This window comes from Rattus norvegicus, chromosome X, assembly GCF_036323735.1.
Source record: "Rattus norvegicus strain BN/NHsdMcwi chromosome X, GRCr8, whole genome shotgun sequence".
Taxonomy (NCBI): Eukaryota; Metazoa; Chordata; class Mammalia; order Rodentia; family Muridae; genus Rattus; species Rattus norvegicus.
The window spans coordinates 6,829,444-6,852,681 of record NC_086039.1 but is presented as its reverse complement, the minus strand read 5'-3'; the positions used below and the strand labels follow the sequence as shown (position 1 = coordinate 6,852,681).

Sequence of the window (23,238 nt, the reverse complement as noted above, 5' to 3'; positions counted from 1 at the left end):
AATAGTGTCATAAATGTGAAAAGTTTCTTGTCCTTTTATTGTGCTTAGCAAATTTGGTCACCTTGAGAAACTGGAACTCAGTGGGCTCTAGAACATTGGCTGAGCCTTTGTAAACATTGAGAAACACAATTTTCTCACACATCTCATTCCATTCCTTGTTTTTATAATTTTCAAACTTTACAGAGGCAGTTTCAACACTGATTGCAAAGTGTACTAGTGCAAAAGGTCGACAATTATGTCTTAGATTAAGGCTAAAAACATCTAAGGAGAAAAGCTCCAGTGGAAGAGGGACCTGTGACTTTTGTATGAGTGAGATACAGAACCATCCTGGGAGGGTTCGTCAGGGTTCATACCACAGTGGACAATGTTTCTGACAGGCAAGGCAAAGCTCACTTTCCCTTTGGAAATGAAGATGAAACAGAAACTCAAATGGGGGAGAGGAAACATTGTTTTATGACTAACAACAGCCCCCAAACTTGGATTACTCTGTGACACAAAGAGCGCAAAGGGCCAGGAGTGTGACCCCACATCATTCCTCCTTAGCTTTGGTCACCCTGATAACCCCCTTGACAGCTGCTCAGTCAAGCCCATGCTGAGTACCTTCCTGCTTGTCGATGATGCCTAGCGCACTGGCATCCCGGATGAACAGATGCCCATTGTCAAAGATGCCAAACATGCCTGCATCAACATGGGTGAAGTAGAAGAAATAGTTCAAATCATTGCTCCTCAGGGATTCCAGGACCCCAAGGAGTTGGTAGGCAATGTCAGCAGCTTGCTCTGGAGGGGCATCATAAAATTCTTGCAGCGGTCTGGTACTAGTACTGACCAGGAATCTACCACAGGAGCCCAGGTACTTGGGCATCGGCCAGCCCTCTGCTCCAGGGAAGATCTGCCAAGTCAGAAGGAGCAGGCATTAGACACAGAAATCTCACAGAAGCGGCTTGCTTTCTACCTCTCGCTCACAGCCCACATAAATAAGTCTTACTGCTAGCCTGGATCTCAAAACATGCTGGCAAAACATTTGTCTTTTTATACATTTTGCCACATGATAAAGCCCCTGCCCTTCCCCCACTTTTGTGGTGCATTGCTAGTGGAACGAAGACTTTAGGAAGGAGGAGGCTGCTATTATCTGTGCTATGGATCAGATTTCACAACTTTCTCCAAGTGACCTGAGAATGGTAACTGGCCTTCAGTGATTTTCAGTGGTATCCAGGATTCAGGGAATATGTTTCTTTTAACTTGTGTCATTTAAAAAATATGGTAGTCTGCAATTTCCAAGCTATCATTGCTTAGAAGTCATGGAAAAATAATAAAAGATCAACTTCAGTGTAACTGCAAGACAAATAACAAGAACAACAACAACAACAATAATAATAATGATAATAATAATGATAATGATACTACTACTACTACTACTACTACTACTACTACTACTACTACTACTACATTACTGCAAACAGGGTATCAAGTATGTATATAGTTTTAGCTTTTCAGGAGGCTGAGGCAGGAGGGTTGAGGCCAGCTGGTTCAACAGAGCTCATGAATAAATAGAAGAATACAAGCACCTGGTTCTGGAATAGGACAAGAATCATGCAGGTGGATGTTCCTTGGCTGTCCCCACTGCTAGGCTGAGCAAATCTGCCTGGCTCTAGTAATTACATATTCAAAGATTCTTTTCAACTGGAGGGAAGCTTCCAGATAGACTAATACTGATCTGGGGGAGTGTGGCTCAGATTGTCTCCTTGTAAGAGTTTTCAACTTGTGGATTTGGGAGATGAAAAGTGGGGAGGGAATCCTAGCTGGAGTTTTCTTGACCAGTTTTTTCAAAATAGTTTTTTTTTTTTTAGCACTTCATAAATGAGCACTGCATCTCCATCACTTTCAGCTCTTCATTCTTCCTTAGCTCTTCCTGTGTCCCTCTTCTATCTCCAAAATTCATGATATATTCTTTATTATCACTACACATAGATACCTATATTTATATGCAGATATCTTCACAGATGTATATATAACCTACTGAGTCCAGTAATGCTTACTCATATGTATATGTGACCAGAACTGACCATTTGGAATTGAACAATCTCTGTGGGAGTTTGTCCTGGAGGAGACTGATATTCCTATTGACGACCACCTGTAGCTTTTCATCTTAGGGTATGGCCATATAGAAATAGTCCATGTTAGAATCTCAACTGCTGATTTTTTTCTTTTTTATTAATTGGATATTTTTAATTTACATTTCAAATGTTATTCCCTTTCCTGGATTCCCATCCATAAACTCCCTATCCCATCCTTCTCCCCCTTTTTCTATAAGGGTGTTCCCCCTCCCCGATCACCCCCTCCCTTCCCACCTCCCTGTCCCACCATTCCCCTACACTGGGGGCATGGGGGTGGGGTGGTCCAGCCTTGGCAGGACCAAGGGCTTCTCCTCCCATTGGTGCCCCACAAGGCCATGCTGAACATTTTTTAAATGAAGCTGTAAGGAAGTGATAACAAAACCTATATATATCACTTTACTCTTTGATTGCCTTCTTAAGAAAACAAAGTAAGTCCAGTTCATAAGTCTTAGTAGCAGAGTGCTTATCTGGCATACACAAGGCCCTGGGTCTCATCCTCAGCACTACAGAAAACAAAACAAAAATAGACCTTAAAGTCCCTCCCCCTGACAATTTTCTAGTACCTTCTACCCATTTTTAAGTCATGTTATAAAGAACTCATGCCCTTTGTGCTTTGAGTTTCACCTAACTGGGGCATCTTACATACTTTGTGTCTCACAGGGACATCCTACACCTATTGAACTTGTCTAAATGTATGAAGCCAGTCCTGGGTCCCATCCCACATTCTCTCAGGGTAAAGGCCAGGGTTGAGTGAAGTATCTCAGCCCCATGGTCCCAGGCCAGGTCTCTCAGAAGCCAGGTCTTAAAGTAACCAAAGTGCCAACAAAAGTTAAAATTGTGGGTAAAAGACCTCCAAGAAGACCCCTGAGGCTGTAGGGCAAGTGACAGCTCCTTCTCTGTCATTAGCATATTTAATGTCAAAGATACTGGGTAAGTTTTAGGGGAAAGAGTACAGCTTTTGTTATCTCTGACGTGAGACACCTTTGGGGTTAGGCTTCATGGCTGAAACTTGCTGAGTCCTGATGGGGATAGTAATAACGTTCTGGGGAATTGCAATGAGCACTGGCAGTGGTAGCAAATCTTCAGCAGGACACCAGGCATATAGCAAGAATCCAATAAGCAACACTAACCTTTTAGCTAGTCTTTAGGAACTGTCTTTGTTGTGGCTCCTTTCTTCTCTACATGCATCTTTATATTTAGCATTTTTGAAAGATGGTTTCATTATATAGCCTGTTCCACCATGCCCTACTTTCCCCCTTCTTTTCCTCTCTTCTCTTCTCTCCATCTCTCCCTCCTACTACTCTCCCTCTTCTTCCTCTCCCACCCATTCCTCTACCCTTTACTCCCTTTTTCAGCCTCTTTTCTTCCCTTTCCTTCTGGCATCCTTTCTGTCCATTATGTGATTTAGGTGTCCTGACCCTTGGTCAGAGGGATTTAGCCTCACAGGCTCTATGTATGTCTATTAATAAGGTAAGTGTCTCTGTCTTTTTGACTAAGCATGTCCTCAGGCTTCAATACAACCTCACTTATTTGACCACTCTTCAATTATGTCGTTTCCAGTTTGTTCTCCTTTCCAAACATAGTTTCAGGGTACATCTATGGGTGGCTGTTTCAACAGCCCCTGAGTTTGCTCAGATCTTACTTATCTTAGTGGTAGAGATTAAATTTGCCTTCCTCCACAAAGCCCTTCTTGGCTGCCTCAACTTGTAAAGTTGGATGCTGTTCTCTGCTACCCACACCCTCAGCCTTGCATGCCCGTACCTCTTTCTTCAATAGCTGCCAAGGCTGTCAAACATTTACCTAATGTTGCAAATGTACTGCCACAGATTTGTGGCCCCAAGACATGCAGCAAAAAGGGGAGAGAAATCAACCCAGGAGTAGTAACAATCTGGGAGGGGAAGCTCATGGGGGTCACTTAGTACCTGCAGGATGATGGGGTGTGCATTGACAGCCAGTGTGTAGAGGAGACGCAGCTTGTCACGGTCAGTGAAGTGGTCCATGAAGATGCTGCCAGCATCAACTACTTCAGCATATCGTCGAACCACACGGTCCAAGAGTCTTTGTGAAGGGCAGTGCAGGAAGGGACTGGGCAGGCCCTGGTGACACACAGAGAGATCCAGGATGCAGAGGTGTTGCTGAATTTTTGTAAGTGATTCAGACACTGGAATGGGGGCCCAGATGAGTAGTAGAGGAGAAACCCATGGATGGTTGAGGACGATGCTGAGCAAGAGGATGAAAACCCCTGGGTGGGACACAGGGAATGGACACTCCTGTAGGTTGGGGCAGGAGAAGGCATAGTGGGCTGTGGAGGAATGGGGCATAAGGAACATGGAGGCTGGCTCTGATTCTTTGAAAGTTTGAAGCTTACTTTTTCTTCTTACACAGCAATTATAGCTTCAAAAGAGAATAGTCCTAGCCCTACTGCTGTCCATGTGCTTCGAGAGCAAGCTTTTTTCCCATGGATGCCTCTTTACAGATGTAGGATAAGGCTGTCTTTGCTGGATACAGAGTGTCTAGTGTAAAGGCCCTTTCTAATGAGGCAGTTGGTAAAGTTAGCTCATTATCAAGATTTCCCCTGATGATTTAGATTTGGAGATTCATCTGAGAAAGAGGATATAGCTATGAGGAAAGCAACAGATGCTATAAACCAAAGTGACTGGGAATTAAAGAAAATTCAGAGAACAACAACAACAACAACAACAAAAACAGCAACAACAACAGCAAACCCACAATTACTGCATTTCAGTGCTCAGGCCTATAAGCTGCCATGTTAAATTCTGAGTCAGGGATGGTTCTATGATTGGAACTTTAATTCCCACAGTCATATGTTAATGGTATTTGGAGGTAGAATCTTCGGGTGGTAATTAGGATTGGGTGAAGCCAAGAGGGTATCCTGATCATGATATTAGTGGCCTTTTAAGAAGAGGAAAAGAGGGACTCAGTGTTTAATAACACTGACTGCTCTTCTAGAGGTCCTGAGTTCAATTTCCAGCCGCCACATGGTAGCTCACAACCTTCTGTAATGGGAGCCAGTGCTTTCTTCTGGTGTGTCTGAAGACAGCGACATTATGCTCATGAAATAAATAAATATTAAAAGAAAAAGAAGAAGAAGAAAAGAGACCTAAGCTAGCACACTTGCTCTGTCACAGCATGTGATGCCTCTGTCATGATACAGCATGAAAGCCCATACCAGATGCTAGTATCAAATTCTTGGACTTCCTTTAATGAAACAAATAGTTATTCTTTAAAATTGGCCTGTGATGTTCATTTATTGCAATAGAAAACAGATTAAGATGGCATCATCACAAATTCCTTTTCTAGAAAGTGGACTCACTGAGCCTTTGTTCCTTGCTCCAGGGAAGTCAAGCAACTTTACCAACACAGGGAAATGTGGCCTTACTGAAGCACTAAGGGAAAGGCATGAATGAGAATAGGGACTCCTGAACCCCTTGAAACTTAACCTTTGCCTCAAGAGGATAATGGTGTCATTTCTCTCACATCGCAGGAATGAACCTTAATTTTTTTAAAGCATTCAGCATCTTGGGTCCCCCAAAACCATATTATGTTAAAGCTAATTTATATATCAATCACCTAAGATGTTCTGAGTGACTTTTGTTGCTTCCAAAAGCAAATATTGTTCAAAAGGTAAAGATTTATCACTGCTGAACACATCTGAACACTTGATCTACTGGAAATACAAATCTGTGAAAGAAAAGAACTTTAGTTGTTCTTAGAAAGAAAATCTTATTTTTAGAAAGAAAAGGAGCAGAAGAATGACTTTCACCCTAAGGTTGGAAGTTGGCTTTTCTCAGTAAGGTCACCTCCAACAGCTAGGCATAGAATGTTGAATGAAATGTCCAACAAATGACATTTTACTCTGCTGAACATAGCTGCTCTAAAGCTCTCTTAACTCCCAGAGGGAGAAGAGAAAAACTTTAATTTTAATATACCTATTTACAGTTATACACTTGAACACCTTTGATATGATTTTGCTGTTAAGTATGCTTATAAAATAGAGCTGAGTAATTATGCATCACAGTTAATCAATAGACTTTCATTAAGACAATGACAATTTAATAATTGTCTCAATTGGTATGGATAGTTAAACCTTTTTTTTTTTATTTAAAGCAGGACATTCCTGTTCTGTTTTATTGAAAAAACAACTGACAGTTTTATACCTACTCCAATTTTGTGCTTTTGTTGGGGGGTTGTGCTGAGATAGGGTTTTCTCTGTATAACATTCATAGCTGTCCTGGAACTTGCTTTGTAGACTAGGCTGGCCTCGAACTCACAGAGATCCACCTGCCTCTGTCTCTGCCTCCTGAGTGCTGGGATTAAAGGCATGTGCTACCACCTCCTGGCTAATTTTGTTCTTAGTAATTTTGGGCTATTTCTTTCCTCTAAACTGCCAACACAACATGGAGTATTTTGATGTGTCAGTTTCCATCTATAACTATTTTTTAGTATAGTGATGCTTTTGAAGTAACCACATGGATGACTTTAAATGGTCAAAAAATCAATAACAACCTTGTTACTGTCAGACAGGTGACTCTATAGGCAGAGCTCATATTCCTAGCTCACTGCTACATGTATTAGAGGAGGGAGAAGCTATAAATCATTTCAATTTTGCTTTAAAACCCGTAAGTTAGGGCAGGCTTATGATAGGTCTCTTTCCCCTTAGGAAGTTGTTGTCTGCTACCTAGGCTGATCAACCCGGATTCCCTGAAATTAAATCACTGGTACTAAGTCAACTACAAAGGATAGAGGCAGAAGAGAAAATGAGCACAGGGTGAGTGTCAAATTTGGAGTTTGTTGGAATCTAGGATGGAATAAGGACATTGGAAGAAGGAAGATTCACTCTTCTTCACCTGTTTGCATTTACTTGGCAGCACATCTGTTGGAATCTACTTCTACAGAAGACCAGCTAAAACTACTAGCCTTGTGGGAATGAGCAACTACTAGATCCTTGAACTTCCCATTCACATTTGACCACTGTTGGGGTAGTTGGATTACAAACTTCTTTTTTTAGACCTGGGAATGCCTGCAACTAAAAGTTGCAGTGGGGAGTTACAGGAGATGGTGGACAGAGAAAGACAAAGGGAGAGTAATTGGAAGGAAGATGGAGCAGAAGCACATGACACGGAGAAACTACTTCACCATATGCAAAACCACAGTGGGTATTCAGAGAAAGTGAAATATCGTATGCTGTGATTTCATCTTTGGAAGGGAGAGTGCCAGTGGTCAAAAGTATACAAAGTTCTGCCAATAGTAAAAATGGTGGCAGAGGGGAAATCCAACTGTATCTTCAATATGTGACTTAGAAATAGCTCATGTGAAATGTGGAGCAGCCAGAGCCATGCAGCCAGGGACATGATCCTTCCAGTTTCCATCTGCCTCACAGGGATGACCCTGTGCCATAGCTATCTGTACCCTAATGTCGCCAGGAAAGAGCGTATCTCCCAAGAGTGCTGATATACATAAGACCACAGGCTCACAGGCAAACAGGCTCACAGGCTCACCTGAGGGACAAGCTCCAGTCAGAGATAGCAAGACCAGCAAATACCAGAAATAAGCAGATGGCAAAAGGCAAGCTCGAGAACATAAGCAATAGAAACCATGGTTACTTGGTATAATCAGAACCTTGTTCTCTCACCATAGCAAGCCCTGGATATCCCAGCACACTGGAAAAGCAAGATTCTGATTTAAAGTCACATCTTATGATAATGATAGAGGACTTTAAGAAGGCCATAAATGACTCCCTGAAAGAAATACAGGATAACACAGTAAACAGGTAGAAGTTCTTAAAGAGGAGACACATAAGTCCCTTAAAGAAATAGAGGAAAACACAACCAAACAGGTGAAGGAATTGAACAAAATAATCCAGGATCTAAAAATGGAAATAGAACCAATAAAGAAATCGCAAAGGAAGACAACCCTGGATATAGGAAACCTAGAAAGAGATCAGGAGTCATAGATGCAAACATCACCAACAGAATACAAGAGATAGAAGAGAGAATCTCTGGTGTAGAAGATACCATAGAAAACATTGACACAATAGTCAAAGAAAATGTAAAAATGCAAAAAGCTCCTAACTCAAAATATCCAGGAAATACAGGACAAAATGAAAAGACTAAACCTAAGGATAAGAGATACAGAAGAGAGTGAAGATTTCTAACTCAAAGGGCCAGGAAATATCTTCAACAAAATTATAGAAGAAAACTTCCCTAACCTAAAGAAAGTGATGCCTATTAATATACAAGAATCATACAGAACCTCAAATAGATTGGACCAGAAAAGAAATTCCTCCCATCACATAATAATCAAAACACCAAATGCATAATACAAAGAAAGAATATTAAAAGTATTAAGGGAAAAGTCAAGTAACACATAAAGGCAGACAGGTCAGAACTATAATAGACTTCTTAACAGAGACTATGAAAGCCAGAAAATCCTGGGCAGATGTCATACAGACCCCAAGAGAACACAAATGCCAGCCAAAGCTAATATACACAGCAAAACTCTCAAACCAAGATATTCTATGACAAAACCAAATATAAACAATATTATTACCACAAATAGATGAAAAACTCCAATACAAGGAGGGAAACTACACCATAAAAAAGCAAGAAAGTAATCTTCTTTAAACAAACCTAAAAGAAGATAGCCACACAAACATAATTCTATCTCTACCAACAAAAATAATAGGAAACAAGCATTGGTCTCTAATATCTCTCAACATCAATGGACTCAATTCCCCAATAAAAAGACATAGACTAAAAGACTGGATACATATACAAGACTCAGCATTTTGCTGCGTACAGGAAATGCACCTCAGTTTCAAAGACTGACACTTCCTCAGAGTAAAAGGCTGGAAAAAATTTTTCCAAGCAAATAGTTCCAAGAAACAAGCTGGAGTAGCCATTTTAATATCAAATAAGATCAACTTTCAACCAAACATTGTCAAAAAAGACAAGGAAGGACACTTCATACTCATCAAAGAAAAATTTACCAAGATGAACTTTCAATTCTGAAGATCTATACCCCAAATGCTAGGGCACTACAGATGGGGAAAAGATCTTTAGCAACTCTACATCTGATATAGGGCTAATATCTAATATATTTAAAGAACTCAAGAAATTAGACTCCAGAGAACCAAATAACCCTGTTAAAAATGGGGTACAGAACTAAATAAGAGTTTTCTTTTTTTTTATGAAATAAATGGTTTTAATAGACATTTATAGAACCTTTTATCCTATTTTTTTTAAGTAAGAGTTTTCAACTGAGGAATATTTAATGGCTGAGAAGCACCTAAAGAAATGTTCAATATCCTTAGTCATCAGGGAAATGAAAATCAAAACAGCCCAGGGATTCCACTTCACATCAGTCAGAGTGACTAAAATAAAACTCAGGTGATGGCAGATGCTGGTGAGGATGTGGAGAAAGAGGAACAGTCCTCCATTGTTGGTGGGTTTGCAAGCTGGTAGAAGCACTCTGGAAATCAGTCTGCTGGTTCCTCAGAAAACTGGACATAGTACTACCTGAAGACCCAGCTATACCATTCCTGGGCATATACCCAAAAGATGCTCCAATAAATAACAAGGACATATGCTCCACTCTGTTCATAGTAGCTTTATTTATAATAGCCAGAAGCTGGAAAGAACCCAAACGCCCTTCAACAGAGGAATGGATATAGAAAATGTGGTAAATTTACACAATGGAGTACTACTCAGCTATTAAAAACTACATGAAATTCTTAGGCAAATTTATTGAACTAGAAAATATCATCCTGAGTGAGGTAACCCAACACAAAAGAACACATAATCACTAATAAGTGGATATTAGCCCAAAAGCTCAGAATACCCATGATACAACTCATAGATCATATGAAATTGAAGAAGAATGAAGACCAAAGTATGGATACTTCAGTATTGCTTAGAAGGAAGAACAAAATAATCACAGGAGGTAGAGGATGGGAGGGACTTGAGAGGAAGAGTGGAAGGGGAGGGGAAAAGGGGGACAGGATCAGGTATGGTTGGAAATGGAGTAGATGTATAGAAGGTCAGGAAATTGAACAGAGATGTGTAGCAATAGGGGATGGGAAACTGGGGGTATCCATCATAAAGTTACAGATTCCTGACTGTGAGAGGCTCACAGGACTCAACAGGGATGGCTTTAGCTGAAATACTCAACAAAGGAGAAAGAGAACCATATCCAGAGGTTAGGGATAGCCCCCGGTTGAGGGATGGAGCCATACACCTATCTCAAAAATTTTAACCCAGAGTTGCTTCTGTGTAAAGGAAATATAGGGACAAAGAGTAAAGGAGAGACTGAAGAAAAGGCCATCCAGAGACTGCCCCACCTGGGGATCCATTCAATATGCAGCCCCCAAACCCAGACACTATTGCCAAGAAGTGTTTGCTGACAGGAACCTGATATAGATGTCTCCTCAGAGACTCCACCAGAGTCTTACCAACACAGATGTGGATGCTTGCAGCCAACCATCAGACTGAGCATGGGGACATCAATGGCAGAGTTAGGGGAAGGACTGAAGGAGCTGACAGGTTTTGCAAGCCCATAGGAAGAACAATACCAACTAACCAGACACCCCAGAGCTCCTAGGGACTAAACCACCAAACAAAGAATACACAAGGAGGGACTCATGGCTCCAGCTGCATATGTAGCAGAGGATGGCCTTATCTGGCATCAGTGGGAGGGGAGGCCCTTGGTCCTGTGAAGGCTTGATGCCCCAGTGTAGGAGAATGCTATGGTGGTGAGGTGGGAGTCAGGGGGTGGTTGGGGGAATACCCTCGTAGAAACAGGGGGATTGGATAGTGGGTTTGTGGAGGGGAAACCACCAAGGGGGATATACTTGAAGTGTAAATAAATAAAATAACCAATAAATAATTTTTTAAAAAATTGCAGTTTGTCTTAGATTATGTTAGAGTGGATAGCATACCCAGGAGAGTTGAGTGGACATTAAAGCTGCATTCAATTACCTGGATGACTTGGTGGGATGGGGTAAATAATATGGAAGGTATTGCTTGCACAAGTCTCTCAAAGACCCAGTTTCTATGTAAGAGAGGTCCTCTCACTTCTGATGACATCTTCTCCTTAGGCAGCCTTTCTGTTTGTTTATATTCTTGGTGCTTTGCAGAGACTCTAAGTTGAACCCTGATGGAGTGTTCTGTGAGGAGCAGAGGGGTTAAGATTTTGTTCCATTTTGGTTGCTTGTGAGGGTTCCTAGGAGTGGAGTAATGAGACACTCGTGTGTGGAGTTGCATGGGTAGCTGTATCCTTTCTACAGTAATAGCCTCTACTACAGTCTTCTAACACAAGCTGACTACCTAATTCCTGTTATTCAACCTTGTACTCCAGTGATCTGAGGAGGGATTTCTGCTTGGTTGTGTAGACAGCACTCACTCAAGCTAGGCTTTCTAGAATGCAGGATGATGAAATAGTTGCAAGCACATCATTTACAGTCAAGCTGCTGGCATTTGAATCCCACATCTGTCACTTAGTGTTCTAATTAGGGTTTCCATTGTTGTTAAGAGACACCATGACCAAGGCAACTCTTATAAGAGCAACATTTAATTGGAGCCAGCTTACAAGCTCAGAGTTTCAGTCCATTACCATCAAGGTGGGAACATGGCAGCATCTAGGCAGGCATGGTGCAGAAGGATCTGAGAGTACTACATTTTCATTCAAAGGCAGGCTGGAGATGACTGGCTTCCAGGCAACTAGAAGAAGGGTCTCAAAGCCCACCCCCACGAAGACACACTTTCTCCAACGTGGCCATATTCTACTTTAACAAGGCCACATCTCCTAACCTCCCTGGGGCAAGAGTATTCAAACTATCACACTTAAGGACTGCAAGAACTGGGAGAATTTCTTTATTTTACTGAGGAATACTTATTAAAGAGATCATGCATCTTTTGAGCCAGGATGCATTTTTGAGAATGAAAGAGATTATTTCAAAAGTTTGATTAATTAAAAATATCAGTATCATACTTGCATACAATGCATTGCGATTACATTCACCCCTTTCACTACGCTCTCTCATCCTTCTTCTATTTTGTTGAGACCTTCTTTCCAATCAGTCTTCCTTTACCCTTATGTCCTTCCTTTTTTTCCCCCTGCCCATGTCATCAGTCACAGCTGCTGTGTGTTCATGATTACAGGTCTGTGGCAAATCCAAAAGATAGTGCTCCACTGCACTCCTCCCAGTTAGTTCTCACATTTCCCTCTACTCCCTCATCCTCAGTGTTCCCTGCATTTTAAATGGAGAGTGTTCCTTTTTTATTCAAGCATCCGCAGTCACATATTCTCAGCACTTTGACCAGTTATGGATCCCTGCTTTGGTCATCACCTACTCCAAAAGAGGCTTCTCTGACCAGAACTAGCTGCACTAGTCTTTTGGTATAAACATAAATATTTACAAAGCAGTTTAACTACATTTCTACTTAGCAAAATATCAGTAGTAGATTATACCATAGAGCTGTGACCACTCTAGTCAGCTTTTGGCTAAGTTTACAGTGCCAGACATGTATTTCTTCCTACAAAATGGGCCTCAGAGCTAGTCAGGAAATGGTTGGTTAATCCCAGAGCATCTATGCCACTGTTGCACCATTGTCCATATCTTAATAGCCAGTACAGCATTTTAGCATACATGATCCATAGACAGGTATGATTGTTGATGATGATTATTACCCAATAGACTACACTGCATCTTCCAGTGCTGTGAATATTAGCTAACGAGGAAGAATCTTCTATCTCAGTTCCAGCTTGGTTTGTCTGTGTTCTATATCCAGAATGTGTGGTGTCTTTGGCAAGTGGGTCTTATGGTCTAGTTCTAGTGGGCAACGAAGGGCAATGGTGTTGCCTCTATTGTTTTGGGATGCTTTAGGGACTAACTAGCTGGCTTACACCTCATAGAGAAGTCCTATAACTGCTACTGGTATTTTGGTTTCAAAAAGTATGGCTTCTGGAACTGGACATGGTAGCACAAGACTAGACCTTAGGAGGCAGAGGGAGGTGGATCCCTGAGTTTGAGGACAGCCTGGTCTACAGAATAAATTCCAGAGCAGCCAGGGATACACGGAGAAACTGTCTGGAAAAATAGAAAAAGAAAGAGAGAAAAAATATAAGAAAAGAAAAGACAAGGCAGACCATGGGCTTCAGGGATCCATGTTAAGCTGTGTGGTAGTTTCAGTTTAAAAACAGTCCCTCATATACTCGTATGCTTAAATACTCAATCCCCAGTTGATGAAACTAATTGGGAAAGAGTAGGAAATATGGCCTAATTGGAGGAAGTGTGTCACTGGGTGTGGGTTTGAAGTTTCAAGAGGCTCATGCCAATCTCAATGAGGTGTCTACTTCCTTATTGCAGTTTGAGGTGTGAGCTCTCAGGTGTTCTGGTTGCTATGCCTTTGTTCCACCCTCATGGACACTAGTGCTTTGAAGTTCTAAGCTCAATTAAGTGCTTTCTTATATAAATTGCCTTGGCCATGGTGTCTGGTCACAGGATTAGAAAAATAACTAATGCAATATGAGCTACACACGAAAGAGAGAGAGAGAGAGAGAGAGAGAGAGAGAGAGAGAGAGAGAGAGAGAGAGAGAGAGAGAGAGAAAGAGAGACAGACAGACAGACACACAAGGATAATTTATATAAGAAAGACTTTATTTTGCTTAAGGTTCTAGAGGGACATATGCCCATAATGGTGAAAAATAATGCATAGCAACAGTAGCAGGAAGCTGGGAGATCACTTCCTCACCAGTACACAGGCCACACAGATAGCCAGCAGGAAGTGGGGCCAGGCTATAAATCCTCAACCCATTTTCAGTGGCACTACCTCTGAAAGGTCCCATAGCCTGTCCATATACTGCCACCAACTGGGGATCAGGTGTTCAAGTACATATGTATTGCTCATTCAAACCTCCACAGTTAGCATATAAAGTAGTAGGCTTGTGACTTTTCCATACATTCTTAGTTTTAGTTTACCATCTTTGAATCCCAACATTTCTCTTATCCTCCTCCTTTTGTCCTTTGTATCTTACCTCTCCCAGGATTCTTCCCTTATACTTCCACATTATATGCATTTTACTGACCTCTCCTTCAGGCATCTTCCTCTCATCCACATGAAAAAGATGATTTTATCAATGAAATCAATACAGTAGGCATGCATTGAGGCCACTTCAGACAAGCCTGAACAGATAGTTCCCTGCTTACAAGTGTGTTGAAAGGTCAACTGTGTAGAAAGCTAATAGGTATTATGTCCATTGATTTTATGAAAATAAAGGCAGTAGTGAGTATTATTGAATGCTTGTTCTGTGCTGGGTATATGTTGCTGTGTTAATTTTTATAATTTCAGGGCAACAGACTCGGTGGAAACTCACAGTTACCAAGGAGTCGAGAGACACATTGAGAATTTTGTATATGATGATGGAGCCAGAATTCTAACCCAGGCTTGCCTGAGTACCATACCATATTTCTTCTTTGTATTAAATGTTCAGTTTTCTTGTTATACCTTCTCTCTCTAGTACTGTCAGGCAATCCAGATATCAAATGCAGGAAGTGGATTTCCTGTGCCTTGGTTTCTCCAGAATGGTTCCTCCCAGGCATTGGAGCCTTTGGCTCTTCTCTCCCTTCTTTCTCTATCAGTTGGGTGCAGCCTGACCTACTACTCCCAGGCAGCCTCTCTAACCCTTCTCTGAGTCCTTTCATACTCCACTAGCATACCATATTTAGGTTTCTTTATGGAAAGATCCCACTGTTCTCAAGCTACTTTTCTTTCTATCTACAAATTCTCAGAATCTGCTGAGATCTTCTGAACAAGCATCGCTAGGGCTAGAACCCAGCTATATATATGGTAAGAATCCCTTCAGACTTCCTAATGCATGTTGGCAGCTGAGAACCACTCCCAACCAATGACCATTATGAGTTGCTACCTAATTTGTTCGCCTGAAATTAGAAAAATTAACACAGCAACATATACCTAACACAGAATAAGCATTTAGTAATATTAGCTACCTGCTCCCAGCTCCAGTCTGGCCATCACAATGCTTGCCACTGACAATAGGTCAATGTCCCACAACCACACCTTATTTTCCCTTTATGTTGCATCCAGAAGAGCCATGACCTTTTTCTCCACCTCATTCTTCCTCTTCAGGCCATACCTCCAAGTGGCTTCCTGGCCCTTACAGCACTCATTTTCTTTGCTCTTGCTTCCTGTGTTTCACAGGTCTTAGGTTACGTTTTCATCACCTCTCTCTAGTTCTTTGGTGCCTTATTGAGTTTGAGATTCATGGACAAGGGGATGAGGTGCATATTTACATACCAAAGCAGACCTGACCTCCAGGTTCTCCCAGTATCTGGCATACAATGCCTTTTACCTTGATCTTTCCAGCCCAGGGGCTGGGTGGCCCTTCCTCCAGAGGCTTTTTCCTAATCCACACATTTTGGTCTCTCTGCTTCCCTGTTTTCCTTCTTTTTGTGTGTGTGCTTTCTCTCTTTCTCTTCCTACTCTCTCTGTCTTCCTCCCCATGGTGACTTCCTTGTCTCCTTCCTTGGGGTCAGTGGACTTGCCTGCACGAGAGCTTGAAGGTGTAATTCACCATTGCAGCAAAGGCATGGCATCAGGATCATGAAGCAAATGGCTACGTTGCACCTGCTGTCAGGATGCAAAGAGAGGCGAATGCTGGTACTTAGCTCAACATCACCACTGCTGCGGCTGAGGCTGCAGCTGCCGCCTTCTCCTTCTCCTTCTCCTTCTTCTCCTTCTCCTTCTTCTCCTTCTCCTTCTCCTTCTCCTTCTCCTTCTCCTCTTTCTTCTCCTCCCTCTCCTCCCCCTCCTTCTTCTTCTTCCTCCTCCTCCTCATCTTCTTCCTCCTTCTCTTCCTCCTTTTCTTCCTCTTCTTCCTCCTCTGCTTCTTCCTTTTCCTCTTCCTCTTCTTCTCTTCTCTTCCTTCTCTTCTTCTCTTCTCCTCTTCTCCTTCTCTTTCTCCTTCTTTCTTTTTTCTTTAGTCTGTATCTCCAGTCCATGCAATGATGCTACCATATTCAGGGTAGATCTTTACTCTTCCACTGAACTTTTCTGGAAACAACCTTATAGTCGTTAGTAGACATGTGTCTCTTAGCTGATTCTGAATCTAGTCAAATTAACAAACAAGACCAAAGATAATGCTAACTCCTTTTTTGACTTTAAATTGTCTGAGCCTACTTTTTGATCCTTGTAAATAACCTAACCCTAACCTTAACCCTGAAAAGCTGAATGTGGTATCACACTCTTCTAATCCCAGCATGGGGAAGGCTGAAGTAGGAAGACCAAGTTCTAGGTTACTATGGGCTGCAAAGTTAGATCCCATTCAAACCCACCAGCACCATTACTATCATCACAAGCAGTAGCACCACATGAATAGTTTAGCAGATTTGCCTCATCATTCGAAGTAGAGGACCATCTTAACTTAACATCCTATACTGCCATGCTTAGTGTCTATGTAGCCATAGCTCTAGTTAGGCTCCTTCCTTTAGGTTCCATGTCTCTTGTTGACAAACAGCTGATATCCAAAGTCTCACCTGGTAGTGCTTACAGGGTTACCAACATCTTGAACTACCTGGCAGATGGAAGTCTGACCTGGTTTTCCTCTCCTGATGGAGACTTCTTTTCTTTCCTCCCACTTCCAGTCTTGCATCTTCCTCTATCCCAGGGCCCCTGGAGCTTTGCCAATAAAATGTTTGACAATAAAATGGGTTGGTAAAATATTTTCGCTGTGTCATATGAAATCATCACTGTGGCAGGCAAAGCAGCTGACAGCTGGGGCAGTCAGGGCAGTTGATGCAGAGCAAAACACATTATTTAATGGTCTGTCACTCTGATTCAAGTATGCTAAGGTGGATTGCAATTTTCCACTGGGCCACTTTTTTCTATGGGTTACTGATTCTAGTTTCTACTTCTTTTTCTAATTAAAAAAGGAATCTAAGCATGTCTGACAACTCTGCTCCAGAAGGATCTGAGAATTTTGATTGGAAAAAAAAGTACTCTTGCTGGCCTAGGAAAGTAGCTGCTAGGCTTTTTCTCTACCCTCTCTCTGAGCCTCTCTGGTGAGACTGTACCATGTGTATCAGGCAGGGTTCAAACAGAGATAGAATTATGGAACTTTTCCTGTTGGTGTTTTTCCTGTTGGTACTTGGGGGCTTTGCACCTGCTGATCAAGTGTTCTATTTCTGAGCTATAGCTCCAGCCATTGTATCTTCTTTTTCATTTTCTATCTTAACTCTGTGTTCCCACTTGTTAGTGTACCCTAGGTAGCTTCATAGGGCGCCATCTACTGTGTCTTTTTATGGTGGAAGGAAGTGCTGTGGGCAGAAAAAAGCAAGCAGTTTCCTGGGCATGAGATAGCAGCTCCAGAAACAATGGCAAGAGAAGTCACAGAGTCAGGAACAGGCTCAGCTAAGCTCTCCTTTCTCCCAGCCCTGAAAAGGAAGTGTTATCAGTCCAAACTCACTGTGATTGTCTCTAGGCTCAACTCTAGGCATTGCATTTTAGATATAATCAGAAAGAATTAGAAAAATTTTCCTCCAACCAAAAAAGACCACTCTAATCATACACATGTGTTAGAAAAATTGCAAAAGCTCCCTCTGAGGGTGCAGCTAGTCATTCATTCAACAAAACTTTGTTAAAATTTATTTAATTCTCTTATATAAAGTAGGGAATCATAAAAATAAATAGCAGAGTGTACCTACCTCTAACCAGCTGGTACTTTTGAGAACCAGAGTAACATGTCTACCACAAAGTTTCCTATGGGACAGAATGTAACAAATGTTATAGGAGGGGTAAATCATGTGCAGACCAATAGGAGAGTGTGGCTAGATGTCACAGAGGTTGTGATATGTACCTGGTCTTGAAGATCAAGTAAGATTTGGGTAGATGGATATCTAATGTCAATGCATTTCCAGCTGAAGCATTCAGAATTGAACAAAGATGAAAATTAAAGATCAACTCTGGCCTAGAAGATACAGACATAGCGTCACCGAGGGAGAAGATGGGTAAAGCAAGCTGGGGAAAAAATAGCTTGTCATTTGAATGTTTTATTTAGTACTTTAGATTTGGTTTAGTAGTTAATGTACATAATATTAAAGTCAAAGGTCATGGCTTATGAAGTTGCTATGAGTATGCTTTGAAACTTGTAGTGGGCAGGGAGCAGCAAGATGGCTCAATACTTGCTGTGTTTGATGTCTGGGACCCACATGGTAGAGAGTGAGCAATGTTTAAGACTGTCATTTCTGGAGTCAAGTGATAGACCTGGATTCAAATCCAAGTTCCAAAATTTACTAGCTGGGTAGGTTGTAAACACACATCTTAGATTCCCCACCTATAAAATGGGAACAAGAATGTATAAGGTGCCAAAGATCAGGTATCACCACTGTGTATGAAGGGTGCTTGGCTAAGAGAAAATAGTATGTGGGAGCTTTGAAAAGGAAATTTGCCTTAAGAACATAAAAAGAGAGATAAAGCCTTTGCACAATATGTTCTTCAAAATGTGATTTTGATAAGTGAAATAAATAAACCAATAACAGCATTTGACAATAGTAAATTAAGCTGTGTTATATCAACATGATGAGATGCTTCTTATCACTCCAATAGTAACGGGAATAGTATGGAGTATGCAATTAAGCCATAGGGAATATTACATACAGAACTCTGCAGCCATGTTAAATATATCTAGAAAATATAGATGGAAGAACTTTAATATGTTCACATTCATTGCCTCTGTTATATCTGACATTTGCCTCCTCATCTTTCTAATGTTTTGTTTCATTGTTTTATGGTGCTGGGTATAAAACTCAGAGCTTTTTTTTTAATTACTTTTTTAAATTAACTTAAGTATTTCTTATTTACATTTCGAGTGTTATTCCCTTTCCTGGTTTCTGGGCCAACATCCCCCTAACCCCTCCCCCTCCCCTTCTTTATGGGTGTTTCCCTCCCCATCCTCCCCCCATTGCCGCCCTCCCCCCAACAATCACATTCACTGGGGTTTCAGTCTTAGCAGGACCAAGGGCTTCCCCTTCCACTGGTGCTCTTACTAGGATATTCATTGCTACCTATGAGGTCAGAGTCCAGGGTCAGTCCATGTATAGTCTTTAGGTAGTGGCTTAGTCCCTGGAAGCTCTGGTTGCTTGGCATTGTTGTTCATAAGGGGTCTCGAGCCCCTTCAAGCTCTTCCAGTTCTTTCTCTGATTCCTTCAATGGGGGTCCTATTCTCAGTTCATTAGCTTGTTGCTGGCATTCGCCTCTGTATTTGCTGTATTCTGGCTGTGTCTCTCAGGAGCGATCTACATCTGGCTCCTGTCGGCCTGCACTTTGCTTCATCTATCTTGTCTAATTGGGTGGCTGTATATGTATGGGTCACATGTGGGGCAGGCTCTGAATGGGCGTTCCCTTTGTCTCTGTTTTAATCTTTGCCTCTCTATTCCCTACCAAGGGTATTCTTGTTCCCCTTTTAAAGAAGGAGTGAAGCATTCACATTTTGATCATCCGTCTTGAAACTCGGGGCTTTTTACACACTAAACTAGCACTCTATCGTTGATCTGCATCCACAATCCTGATTTTTTAGAACTATATATGGACTATTAATTTTTATAATGAATACAGCTTTTCCTCAGTATCTATGGAGGATTAGGAACTGTACTACCCTATAGGTACCACAAGTCTCTTGTGTAAAATGACAAAGAATTTATGAAGAACCTAGGCTATATATCCTTCTTTAGGTACTAAACAACCTCTAAATAATTTTGTTAGTGGTTTAAATTGAAAATTTTCCCCGTGGGCTTACGTTTTGAAGGTTTGCTCCACCCCAGGTGGTAGCACTATACTGAAGTGTGTGTGTGTGTGTGTGTATGTGCAAAACTTCTAAAAGATGAGACCTGGCTGGCAGGTCACTATGAGTAGGACATTGAAGGTTAAAGTGTGATTCCTGGTTCCCAGTTTCTGGCTGTGTACTTCTTGGTTTGTCTTTCTACCTTACAGTGAATAGAGACTGAGGGTATGGAGGATCATTTGGTTGGAAGGTGCTTCTAAATACTGGCAGGCATGTGCAGAAATAAAGAGGTCAATAAGAAGTTATTTAGAATATACATATATGATAAATAAATTATATTTAGGACATAAATATGTAACTTGTGAAAATCAATAACAAACACAGAAAACTGTACAAAATGGACATATTTAAGTACCTTTTCAAAGATGAAAGAAACCAATAAATATGCAAGAAAGGGCCACACATCCAGCGTCATCAGAAAAATGAAAGTGAGTTCACATAAAAGACTGCTAGACACCTACTAAAATACCCGACGTTCCAAATTATAAATAGTGCTGATACAGATAGGAATCAGCAGTACTCTCTTTTCTGTTGTATATAGGCAGAAGCATATATTTCATACTGTGAATAGGAAAACTATTTGGTAGTCCTTTTAGACTCTATCCATATGTAATATTATGACCCAGAAAATTCACTTCAACATGCTTGTGTTCAACTGTAGGCACATGTAAGAATGTTGGCATCAATTCCAATTCACAATAGCCCAAACTAAATATAACTTAGATGTTCATCAATAGCTGAATATATAACCTGTATCACTGAAAGTAAAGTATTGTACTTTAAGAAAAATTCTTTTGATCCTTAAAGTAAAATGAATAAATATCATGACTTGATGATATTCTAACTTTCTAATACTGTACTATTCCATTTAAATGGAGTTCACAAATGGGCAAAAATCATCAAAGGTGATTCAGTTCATAATAGTGAGCACATTGACGGGGAGACAGGGTGAGCTACTGCTTCAGTTTGGCTGGGATTGTGAGGTTTTCTGGGATAACTCATTTGGATTTTCATTCCAAAAATCAAATAGATCTGAGGAAATTGGAATGGTTTGTTATCCTAGGAAGGAACTTTTTTTTGAAAGTGACATGAAAAAGCCTTTGGAGGTGCTAGAAACATCTTGTTGTGGGTGGTATCTCTAAGTGAACCCACATGTTAAATTTTACCCAATATACTTAAGATTCATGTATATTATTTATACTTTCATTAGAAGTCTTTAAAAATAGCTATTTTCCCTGAATAGTGATGCATGGTGATGCATGCTTGAAATCCCAGCACTCAGGAGGCCAAAGGAGAAAGATCATGAATTTAAGACTAGCCTGAGATACATAGCAAGACCTGGTCCTAACCAAACCAAACCAATTAACCAGCCACCAACCAACCAACCAATCATCCAACTAGCTAACCAACCAGGCAACCAACCACCAACCAACCAACTACCAACCAACCAACAACCAAACAAACAACCAAAACCAACCAATCAAACAAACAAACAAAAAGCAAATCTCAAAACAAACAACCTCAATAATTGACATTGTACAGGGGTTTTATAAAAAACAGAAAGCAAAGGCTTGCTTAGTAAGGTCATGGGAAGAATTTTGATAGCAAACAAAATGAAGTCTTTGCTTTTGCTTAAAGTTTGACTGACTTCTCTGCCAGATGATGAGACTTTGATCTGAAATAGCATGGAACAAAGTAGGCTGAGCAGGAATGGAAGGCCAGCTGCACCAAACTGGATTGTACTATTCTGATAAAGTTCCCTGGCACAAAGGCCCACAGAGACTTGCAGACATATTTCTGAACCATAGGCAGTGGATACAAAGATCAGAAAAATACTCAAAAACTTGTTTTTGATATTCAGAAGGAGCAAGGGGTGAATTAGAGAAATTGGTGAGTAATGGACTCATCCTGGATCATGGTAAATATCCTAAAATGAGATGTAGAAGCTTCTGGGGTGACAATTGATATTATGGAGCTACTGAGAATTCTGTTAATCAAATAATTTCTGACTGACATTTTTCTTGAAATGGCTATTTGATATTTTTAATCTTATAAATAGAATACATGAATGTAGTGAGATACTCAACAGTGATTCTTATTTTAATACTAAAGATTTTGGCTGTAAAACCAAAGATAATTAATAATAATTTACTAACTGGGTTTGTCTAAAAGGTAGTAGATGAATTTTCATGGAAATTAAGGCCTTTTGTTTGGGTGTGTCCTGTGTAACAACTTTATTAACAATAGTATATAACTAAGTTTTTGTTAATTAAAACTGAAGATGATGTGCATTTGGGATGATAGTAGTGTGAGAAAGAATCAGAATCAAGAGGCTGGAGAGATAACTCAGCAGTTAAGAAGACTTGCTGCTCTTGTAGAGGACCCGGATTCAGTTCTCAGTGCTCTTACCATATAGATGCTAGCATATCAAATCAGTCCCTCTGGTTTGTGCTGGCAACAGCACACATGCAGTGCACATATAAGATAAAAATAAATATTCTTTTTTTGAATCAGGATTAAGTGGATAGGCTAAAGAAATAGATGTAATTTAAGATCAAGATCCTTCAAGTTTTCGTCTGCACCTGGAACTGACCTTGTGCCACAGCTCTCTGTACCCAAGTCCCACTGGGAGAGAGGTGGACTCCTAGGAGTGCTGACACACCCGAGAACACAGTTAAGACCACTACTTCTGCTCAGAGGGACCCAGCTGGAGCCCTCAGGACACAGGAACCAAGGAGCCATCTGGGGCAAGATTCTTCCAGTTTCCATCTGTGCCTGGAGCTGACCCTGTGCCACAGCTCTCAGGACCCAAGTCCCTCCCAGAGAGAGCTGGTCTCGCATGAGTGCTGACACTCAGACTTACAGGAGGGTCAAACCACTGTCAGAGACATCAGGAAGAACTAACACAAGAGGTAACCAGATGTCAAGAGGCAAGTGGAAGAATGTAAGCAACAGGAATCAAGGCCACTTGACATCATCAGAACTGAGTTCTCTCACCAAAACAAGTCCTGAATACAACAACACACCAGAAAAGCAAGATTCAGATTTAAAATCACATCTCATGATGATGTTAGATGATATTAAGAAGGACATTAAAAACTTCCTTAAAGGACAGCACAGTTAGCAGGTAGAAGTCCTTAAACAGGGGACACGTAAATCCCTTAAAGAAATATAGGAAAACACAACCAAGCAGGTGAAGGAATTGAACAAAACCATCCAGGATCTAAAAATGGAAATGTAAACAATAAAG

The 23,238-nt window shown here is 41.0% G+C and overlaps 1 protein-coding gene across 2 annotated transcripts in view; it reads right to left on the bottom strand.

Annotated features, from left to right (window-relative positions):
- Positions 1-23,238, bottom strand: part of Dipk2b (divergent protein kinase domain 2B) — a 69,459-nt gene that overhangs the window by 5,164 nt on the left and 41,057 nt on the right. Inside the window, exons 3-4 of one of the 2 annotated variants that reach the window (XM_039100232.2) lie at positions 4,037-4,210; positions 601-889 (exon numbers count right to left, since the gene is read on the bottom strand). In XM_039100232.2, the coding sequence (XP_038956160.1) occupies positions 601-889; positions 4,037-4,210 (463 nt within the window). The remainder of the gene's footprint in view (positions 1-600; positions 890-4,036; positions 4,211-23,238) is intronic. The other variant, XM_039100233.2, reaches the window with a different exon arrangement.